Source organism: Boleophthalmus pectinirostris, unplaced genomic scaffold (genome assembly GCF_026225935.1).
Source record: "Boleophthalmus pectinirostris isolate CB_2022bp ecotype Guang Dong unplaced genomic scaffold, ASM2622593v1 HiC_scaffold_14, whole genome shotgun sequence".
NCBI lineage: Eukaryota > Metazoa > Chordata > Actinopteri > Gobiiformes > Gobiidae > Boleophthalmus > Boleophthalmus pectinirostris.
This window is the reverse complement of record NW_026571047.1, coordinates 18,591,451-18,601,681: the sequence shown is the minus strand read 5'-3', so window position 1 is coordinate 18,601,681 and position 10,231 is coordinate 18,591,451. Positions and strand designations below refer to the sequence as shown.

General features: G+C 40.8%; 2 protein-coding genes across 2 annotated transcripts; one reads left to right on the top strand and one right to left on the bottom strand.

Annotated features, from left to right (window-relative positions):
- Positions 1 to 349: 349 nt before the first annotated feature.
- Positions 350 to 5,434, bottom strand: psmd11b (proteasome 26S subunit, non-ATPase 11b). The gene is made up of 13 exons (XM_055150007.1): positions 5,289 to 5,434; positions 4,224 to 4,321; positions 3,939 to 4,135; positions 3,566 to 3,623; positions 3,281 to 3,475; positions 3,060 to 3,204; positions 2,417 to 2,477; positions 2,274 to 2,336; positions 2,062 to 2,187; positions 1,935 to 1,970; positions 1,784 to 1,835; positions 1,556 to 1,698; positions 350 to 1,246 (listed from the first exon to the last, which is right to left on the bottom strand). The coding sequence occupies exons 1-12, from the start codon at positions 5,381 to 5,383 to the stop codon at positions 1,556 to 1,558; spliced, it is 1,269 nt and encodes a 422-aa protein (XP_055005982.1). The 5' UTR covers positions 5,384 to 5,434; the 3' UTR covers positions 350 to 1,246.
- A 2,804-nt stretch (positions 5,435 to 8,238) lies between these two features.
- On the top strand, positions 8,239 to 9,147 carry cdk5r1b (cyclin-dependent kinase 5, regulatory subunit 1b (p35)). Its single transcript, XM_020918403.2, has one exon. It carries the CDS (start codon positions 8,239 to 8,241, stop codon positions 9,145 to 9,147), a length of 909 nt encoding a protein of 302 aa, XP_020774062.1.
- The last annotated feature ends 1,084 nt before the right edge of the window (positions 9,148 to 10,231 follow it).

Genomic DNA, 10,231 nt, shown 5'->3' with positions numbered 1-10,231 from the left:
ACGTTACTGGTCAGATTTGTGAAGAACTGACTCCGCTCTCAGTAAGAATGCATGTTTTTAAAAGTATCTTTTAGGGGAAACTAATCTAGTCTATTACTACCTGTAATAGACTAAAAGCAAGATAGACAAGTTTAATGCCATATTGTAACATTCAAAGCAAAGTTATAACATCTCCATACAGGCTGCTGATCCCCCACCTGAAAAGTTCCATAGTACACCTTTACCTGAACATATCCGTTAAGACAAAAGAACTGACAGTGTATTCCTTGCACCATGTGGAAAATGTACCTCTATATTTGATGTTTTTCCAAGTTCTGTAGCTACTAAATAACATGGAGGACCATAGTCATTAAAATACAAAATATTTATTTTGAAAATGCCTTTAGAAGAGAAACAAAACCAAAATAAGATGAAACCAAATCAAAACCATACAAACGGTTTGGTTACTAGCATACCACACTAGTGCTAGGAACTAACGATGAAGAACTGCACACTTGGGAATATTGGACAAAAGCTCAGAGGTTCACCGCCCTCGCCTCCGCTCTTTTGAGTAATATTTCGCCAAGAGGCAAAACTAGTGCCCAAAACTGGCACTAGTGGTGACATGGCATCCTGTTTCTTATATAAATTTACAGAAGCGGGGGCAGGACATGTGGCAACCATTCAGATTTCATTTCAAAATTATTAACAAAAAAAAACACAAAATCTGAAACAAAGTGTTTAATACATATCTGAAATACAGCGGGGTCTTTACTGTTGGCATTGATATGGAAATGAAACGGAGCTAGAGGGAGCTCTTCAGACAAGATTTCAACATCCCAAAGAAGTATCCCGACTTTCCAAAAATGGAGCAGTGTGCTTCTGAAAGATATTGACAAGTGAAAAGCCCTGTTCCTCCTTACAACAGTAGCAGAGTCTGAGGCTGTCAAAGTTGTAGTGAAGATCGAACTTATGAGAAAGATATATGTATTCTTTAAACCTTTGAATATTTTTATTGTGGTTGTACAATATTCCCTGATGGCCTGAGCTGGCCGCTGAGTGTTACAGAATCCTGAAGACTTATCAAAACCAAAAAGGAATAAAACGGGTGATGAAATAGTCCATAGACGGGATGGGAATTTGATGGGGGAATCCTGTTTGTTGCAGTTCATGGGACGTTGTGGCTCTCCCTTGTCCCCTTCATAAAATGTTACACGCTGGTCAAACACACACAGTTCCTCCATCACACGGGACATGGTCATCTGCTCTGTGAGAAAAATAAAAATGTAAGTATCAGACATGCCATATAGGTCACATCATAGATTTTTCTAAATATAACTTGGTGGGACAGTGTCTGTGGTTAATATTTATCATAGTTTTATCAGTTAAGTAGTAGTTTGTGGAAAAATAGTTATAGGAGAAGCTAACCAAGACACTGAAAACCTACACTAAATACCAATATTTGTATTAGTTATGGAATTACCTCTACACGTGTCACAGTAAATTCTTAGATATAATTATGTTAACCATGTTTTAGTGAAATTAGTAGTCCAACTATAGAACAAGATATTCTTACCTATGTTAACTTCTTCGCTTTGTTGTAAAGTGAGTCCACGACTTTGCTCATGTTCTGAATTGTTTCCAAGGCTGCCTCGTATGTTTTGTCGACTGGAGGTTCTTCAAATATGATCAATACACCTTCACCCTGATCAAGGATCCCTGTAACATTGTGAGGAAAAAGTTAAATATGTTAAATAGAGTGCTTATTTTAAGAAGGCGAATTACACTTTAAAACTGTATGTACCGTGAAACTTTTTGTCCAGGATCATCTGTGATAGTTTCCTCTCTACGTCTCCCTATGAAGAGACAAATGGACAACACAAGAATTTTAAAAAATGCTCAAAACAAACTACAGCAATTTATTTTTAATATACATACACATCTCTTATACTCACCTTTGACAATTTGATTAACCCGGATATGTGTTCTATCTGTGAAGAAAAATGTGTGTTAGAAATCTAAATAAAAAAAAAAAAATAAAATAAAAAAAGAATTACATTTCGATAGGACAATTGATGGTACCTGTACTCTGGAAAATGGTTCAATGACTCGAATAAGGTTCTGCTCCAGCAGGTTGTCGTACAGCTTGGCCAGGTGAGTGTTGATGATCGGGTCGTCCCGCAGCTCAGCTTTGTACTCTGTTAGGGCCTGGGGGAAATCAGACAGGATGATAAGTTAGAATTGAATAGTGCCTTGACAATGGATGCACTCACAAATAAATAAAACATTCTCACCTTTTCAAAGTCTGCTAATGATCTGTTCTTACTGGCCTGGGCAACACATTTCAGTGCATCTGTCTAAAATATGAACAAGAAAGATGTTTATTTTAAAAGAACAGTAGAAAAAGTGACTGTACATTATGATAACTGAGGTTTACCTGGCGACCAGCATATCGCAGCGCAAGTTTACCACTGATCAAGGCTTGTACCTCCTCTGGTCTATAATACAAAACAAAACATTAACAGTGGCAGTGTCTGTACTGGTGAGTTTTAATAGTACAACGATTATAAATACAGTCATGAATACAATCTTGCAGTCTTTCTTTTTGTTCATGTTTCAATATGTGGAAAAAATAAAATCATTAGACCATTACTAGCTTAAAGTCAGATTCCTGATCCTTCTTAATCTGATGGGGAAAGGCACAAACTCTCAGAATTGTTAACCTATGAGCAACAGTACAGCTTCAAGGACAAAGCTTCCTGAAAAGCCAAGGCTCTTCCCTTCATTCAAAGGTGAGGTCACAAACTGATAGGGGATTGAAGACAACAACAGTTCCAGCCTTTCAATGAGTCAAATGAGTCGTAAAACGAAAGTTACTGCATGTAACTACAATTCTAGGAATCCCAGGTGACTGTCAGACAGTGCTTTGAGGAGAATTAAATATTTCTATATAAGTAAGAAATAAAAATGCCCTCTTCAACTTATCTCTTCTGTAATTTCTTTTACTTTTGAAATTCTATTGGAGATCTGTTTTAATTCACCTTATCTTTTAGAGTAAAATACTTTAATTAGTAACTTACGAGTTGAGGACAATTTTGCAGAGGAGCATGTATTTGAGCGATGTGATGGCTTTGGGGCTGTCGATGGAGTCATAGCCCTCAAAGGCTTCAAAGAAGTAGGAGTAGGCCGTTTTCCAGTCCTTCTCCTCAGCTGCATGGATGATCCCTGTATCACACATTACTGTTAACATCTGCAGTAAACCTTCACTACATTGTCCATCAGGGTTGCACAGTGCTCTGACCTGACTGCATGTCGAGAGCTGCCTGGAGCTTTGGTGGACAGTAGATTGCATTGGCGGTGGTCCTGGCGGAGGTGAGGGCTGCACGGGCTTTGGGGAGGTTACTGAGAGCGTGGTATGTCTTACTCTCCAGCAGCTGAACCTCCACGAGCAGAGCTTTGTCATCCATCTTTTTCAACTCCTGCAGCAACTGAGAGCCTTGGACCCAGAGCAAGGAAAGTATAGTCACACATTTGAATACACAATACTCATAGTAAGAGCATTATATTAGATAATAACAAAACCTACCAAGTGCCAGAGCCTCTTGATACCTTTTGGTGTCAAAATAGAGCGAGATCAAACGGGCCTGAAAGAAAAGCAATTTCAATGAGTGTGAGTTGTTTTGCTTGGATAAAATGACTCACTTAAGTGTTAGACATAAATGACTAAACAAAATATATAAAAACTTCTATTTAGCAAAACAAAAGGTCATTAACTATAGGAAATGCCTTTGTCATGAGAGCTCAGCATAAGTTAACACCAGCCTTGCTAAATGAGCCAGAAAACTGCAAACCAGTCTTTCACGCCAAGCTTGTATTTGTTCTTCCTATCATCCATCAAAATTAAGAAGCTTTAAAATAAGATTATAGTAAACAAAATAATATTTTTAAATGTAGTTCACCTCCAAAGCTTGTCGTAGGAAAGTTCTTTTCTCTGCCTTGGCCCACTCGATGCACTCCAGACACAGCTCCACCTCCTGCCCCGTAGCTGCCTCCATGTCCAGAAAGAGGTCGAGCAGAGAGCGCACCAGACGGGCTGCCTTCGCCTTGCTGATGGAAATCAAGAAAGGCCGGACGAACTTCAACAGGCCTCCCAGTTCTAAAATGAGTATACCAAGTTGATTAAAAAAGTCCATAACAGTAACAGCACTAGAATTTCTTTACTTAAAATATATTTAAATGGTCACCTGCAGCCTGCCCCGTCTTGGCCAGGAGTGTCCCCAGCTCCAGGATGCTCTGTTCTTTAACCCTGACAGCCTCCTCATCGTTCTCTTGGACATCTCTTCTCACTATTGTACAAAACATTAAAACAAATCAGTAAATTAATAAAATATTTAAAAATAGGCCTTTTCATTAGGAGTACATTGAGGACTTTAATAAATAAAATACACAGTGTTTCTATCATAGTATCCACCTATTGGCCACACATTTTAAGTTAATAAAACGCAATTTACATGAAATAAAACACATTTACATTAAAAACATTTAATCTAACCTGGCAGTATATACAATGTCCTATTTTCCAGTGAGTAAGGTTGGAGGTGGGAGTGAAGACATTTGGATGATTGTTCACAAACACTCACATGAACACAAGCAAATAGCAGTTTGACAATATTGGACAATATCTTACTTTAAATTAATTATTAAAGCTATAAAAACAAATAAAAGTTGATGACATTAGTTGAGATTTACGGACATAAACACTGTCTGACAAATGAGGTAACTGACAGCTACTGTAGGCTAGTGTGACAAGGCAATTTGAGGACAGAGTTTCCCGAGTTATCGAGAAAAACAACTGGACAGACCAGTACGTAATCGGATGTTCAATTTCATAACACTGCCATGTTAATTTTTCCTAATGACTGAAAGCTGTTCATTATGTTGACAATAAATTCCGAGTTGACCACAGCCAGGCGCTTTTGACAACAGGCTAGCGTTAGCGGTAACATGCTAACGGCCTTTAACTTCACAAGAGCTGGCAATGTCAACAAACTACACGAAATAAACACTAACTGATACTATCACACTGATCCCAGATGCAGTACGTGATTGGTTGACTTATTTACCACACAGGCCTACAGTTAGCCTAAAAGCTAACTAGCGGTTCCAAATGCATCTCCGTTGTACAGTGAGTCAGCACGGCACTCACCGGTACCGCTGAAGCTAGCAGCTATTCCGTCCGTCAAAATCAAAACACTACAACCACCTTAGACCTGTAACATCATGTCACATACTAAACCAGAAAATCACACTTGCCGATGGAGTGGAGAATATCGATAGAGGCGTTGCGATCCGTGCTAATGAGAGACTGTGCTCTCTGAAATTCAACCACCGCTGCAGCCGCCATCTTCCTTATTCAAATGCTGCCTGAATGAAAACTACGTACGCAGACTACGTTACCTAGCGCTATGACGTCAGCGCGCCGCTGGCATGTCGGGAAAGAGAGGCTGCTGGGAAATGTAGTAGTCGAGGACAGTGATTTGTAAGAACCATACAGTAATGGTAGAAACAGCCATATAAAGTGGGAGCGTCAGCAGTAGGTCTCGTTACACCAGATCATTTGTAAATCTGACTGTAAATAACTGGGTGGATTTACATTTTATATTGGATTATAGAGGATTGGTAGGCTGATAAATTTCTTGTTGGACACATGCAGGTGCTATGCTAAAAATAGAATATGATGCTATCCCAGTAGGAAATGATTGCATAATTATTAGGCTATTATCATTATAGGGCCTGTAAACAACCATTACTAATAGGCCTAGGGCTGTGCAATTAGCCTAATCAAATTTTAATTGAGATTCATTAGGCTATATGATTGGGGCGTTTAAAAGGCTTTTTTTTTTTTTTTTTTTGTAATCATTATAGTTTAATATGTTTATGCTTTGGGCCTAAAAAGACAAAAGAGTCTCTACAGTATCCACAAATAATAACAAGAAGCAGCTCAGGGTTCACCGGGTTCGACCTGCTTCCTGCCTGTGTTTGTGTGTTTATAGACCAACACATCCGCGCTACAGTCAGAAGACAGAGCACAAAGAGAACGCAGAGTGGCGCTCCTTCCCCGCCTTTGCGTCAGCTCGTGTCTGTGCCTCGCGCACACACAGCGGCGGTCCTCTCAGCATCCGCATCTCAGGCAGAGGACCTGGACCACATCTTCATCTCAGCATCCATTCCGCTGCTGTGCGCTGCACTGTGCACCATCACTGTGCACCATCACAGGCGCGGCGCTCTCTCCTCCACTCGGATTATTTACCTTTAGTCCATCCACCAGCGACATGGTTTGAGTTTCCTCGGAACTGATTCTTTTTTACGGAAAACAGGTTTCAGTGCGAGAGGAAAGGAACATCGCAATCAGCCTCTTTTCACCGAGAGCAACAGATCTGGTGAGTACAGTAGCCTAGCCTATAACCCAGACTCATTCTCTATGGGTCGTGTTTATTTACGTTTTAATTATTGTTTAGTATTTTTACAGTCTTGTTAGAGTGACCTAAAATAGTTAATCCCAGTGGATATTCAGATTCAGAAGATTCGACTAAATGTCTTTGATGCAATAGCCAATTATTATTATCATTATTATTATTAGGTTCGTGGTTTACACATTGAGGTGTGCATCAGAATGAGATGTTGTTGGGGGAAGGCGTTTTTATCCGAGGCAAAGCCACCGCCTAACGTACAGTGAAGCTGCTTCGACGCGCATCTCAGTTTCGGTACCTTGGAGAGCTCCCGATGTACACAGCCTCATATTCAAGACAGCACGCACTAATATTGTGAAAATAGCACAGATATTATAATTTCAAATACTTCTTAACATTACTAATTTAATAGAATAGGATTTTGTAGTGTTTTTTCTAGATAAATAAGGAAAAGTCGATGCACAGGAACTGTACGTAGACACTGCAGCGCCGAAAACACGTTTTCACAATACAAGTCCATAAATACAGGTTTTTGTGAAATACGATCAGTCCTGTGGCTTTAGTCTTTTTATAGATACAAAATGCCGTAAAAGGAGCAGCTCGACCTTCACCTGTGCCTACTGGATTGTTGTTTACGGTACGAGCTTCCATTTTAGTGAAGGGGGTGGTGCTTGGCTCACTCAGGCTTGGCGGCCATTGCTATGAAATATGGATTTTCTTATGAAATATATATGGATTCACTGTAGGGGAGATTTAAATGCACGGATGTAATGGTGATGTCGTTTTCTATAAATACATGTAACTATGGTTTTAGCATAAAAGCCCGTATCTGTTTGGCTGTCTGGTGGTAATAATAAAACTGTGCACGGGTAATGTATGCAAATAGGCCTACAGTAAGATGGCACAGTGATATGGTTTCCTGCTTTGTGCACACGACACTGAGATCTATACAGTCTGAATTCATTAGGTTAAGTTATATGCTGATCTATCCCACCACTTACTGAGTCAAATCAATATTAGTAATAAGCCTGAGGGTCTGTCAGATGGAGCACTTCTGCACACTTTAATGAGGGCACTGCAGACAGTAAAGAAGGCTGTATGTGGTGTTTGTACGCTTAGATATAGGCCTATTGTCCCCTTAGAATCATATGTTTCTATGTGTTATATTCAGTTTAGCTGGTTTATTTTCACTTGGTAGAAAATACATCATAAGATACTTTTAGAATATAAATTGCGGTTACAAAAACACTTCCATGTCTAATAAACAGTGCAAAATTCATGTTTCTAGAGTATATGAGATGGTGAAATGCATTTATACAAACAAAGTTACATTAACTTTAAGAGGAAATAACATGTAGAAGTGCAGTTTTTCAGAAGCAGGCATTTTAAAGCGTTTTTAATCTGTTATTGTGAAAGCTCTGGGTGGTTCAGGGATATGAGAATTACATTTCTGACCACTAATGGATGAGAAATGGGTTTTTGCTCATATAAAGCTCAAAAAATGACCAAACCCTGCATGATAAAAGTGTAAAGAAGAACAAAATTTTGACCAAAACATTAGACGGAACCTTAAATCTATAATAATAATAATTCTAATTCTATGTTTGCTGTGTATTCTTTCTGTGTTCTTATCTTGTGTGCTGTGCTGTGTTTTTCAGACTCACCTGGATATCATTTGAACTCCTTTAGATGATCTGTGGAAGTCTGTAACCCGGGACGAGGTTCTACCACCCCCAGGTTCTCCTTGTTTCTCCAAATCCCCGGACGCCTCCTCCTCCGCTGAGTTACCATGGGAACCGTGCTATCTCTGTCCCCGAGCTATCGCAAGGCGGCTCTGTTCGAGGACGGGCCTGCTACAGTCGGTCACTACACGGCGGTCCAGAACAGCAAGAACGCCAAAGACAAGAACCTGAAACGCCACTCGCTCATTAACGTGCTGCCATGGAAACGCATCGTGGCGGTGTCGGCCAAAAAGAAAGGCTCCAAGAAGGTCCAACCCAACGGCACCTACCAAAACAACGTGACGCACCTAAACAACGAGAACCTGAAGAAGTCCCAGTCGTGCGCCAACCTGTCCACCTTCACCCAGGACCAGAGCACCCCGTCACTCAACAAAAACGCCAACAATATCGTATCGTCGGTGAAGAAAGCACCACTCGCCAACTCCAATGTGGCGCCGGGGACCCCCAAAAGAGTCATTGTCCAAGCGTCCACCAGCGAACTCCTGCGCTGTCTGGGGGAGTTCCTATGTCGGCGTTGCTATCGACTCAAACACCTGTCTCCAACTGACCCTGTCCTCTGGCTTCGCAGCGTGGACCGCTCGCTACTGCTTCAAGGCTGGCAGGACCAAGGTTTCATCACCCCAGCCAACGTCGTCTTCGTGTACATGCTGTGCCGCGATGTCGTATCTTCGGAAGTGGCCACAGAACACGAGCTCCAAGCTGTGCTCCTCACCTGCCTCTACCTGTCCTACTCGTACATGGGTAACGAGATCTCCTACCCTCTCAAGCCCTTCCTGGTGGAGTCGTCCAAGGAGACATTCTGGGACCGCTGCCTGTCCATTATAAACCTGATGAGCGCCAAGATGCTCCAAATCAACTCAGATCCGCACTACTTCACCCAGGTGTTCGCAGATCTGAAGAACGAGAGCCAGAAGGAGGAGGAGAGAAGCCGTCTGCTCATCGGGCTGGACCGGTGAGGGGATGCCTGGGGTGGTCTTACAGGGAGGGGGGTAGGCGGGTGGGGGTACGCTAGTCTGGCATTTTGACTGGTGTTTGTTTGTGGGGATTTCCGATGCTTTTAATACTGTTGTTGAAGAAGAGAGGGACACGTGGCATATCTATAGGTTTCAGAATGGTGAAATATTAGGACTGGTACCATAACGATTCACAATTTAAAGCTAAATATTATATACTTTGAATGAGAAAAGGTCAAAGTAACAACAACACGAATACGAATTTGCTATTGAAGATTGTGATTTTGAAGTATAGACATCTGAAATCAGGCCTATGTGAATTTGAAAGTGGTTTACATTTTACTTAACTCCAAAACATACTCTTTACAAGTTTACAAAATGGAAGTAAACCACAGAATTTAAGTTTTAGCTGCAAAATTCATAAATATTTCATAACTACATCAATTGGTTTTGCTGTATAGACAAAAAAAATACTGTATAGGATTTACAATTTGATAAAAACATTTCTCAAAGGAATGGACCTGAGAATGAAAGCCTTTTTGACAGTCAAAAATGCCAGACTTGGGTACGTCCTTTTCTTAGTACACACATATTTATCTATATTAGCGATTAGAAAAAGACAAAAAAGAAAAAAAAAACATACATCTACAGCTATGAATGTGGACTGAGCTGCTTGGACCAGACCAGTGACCATGTGACTGTTGTGCTGCCCCCTGCAGGAGGGTGAGGGCCATTGCCTGATTGACCACTACGTGACGATCCAATCTCCGCTTTGAGACTACCACCTCCTTCTTCTTCTACTCTTTCAATCCATGGATCCAACTTGGAGATATTTTTGGCATATCTGGCCCGGAAGTGGATGACCAGTTGAGGGGGTCTGCTGTTTTTCGTGGCTTTGTTTGTAGCTATGAACAGAATAGTGGCCAAAATGGATAATCAAAAAACACTGCTGGACTCTATTGACCACTGGAGGATCTTACAGTATGCATTGTACATCATACTGTCTAGAAAGACCTTTATTTTCATCTAGAAAAGTGGATGTTTCACTCTCCAAAAAGGCCAAATTTGAGCTTACGGAGATTGCTTA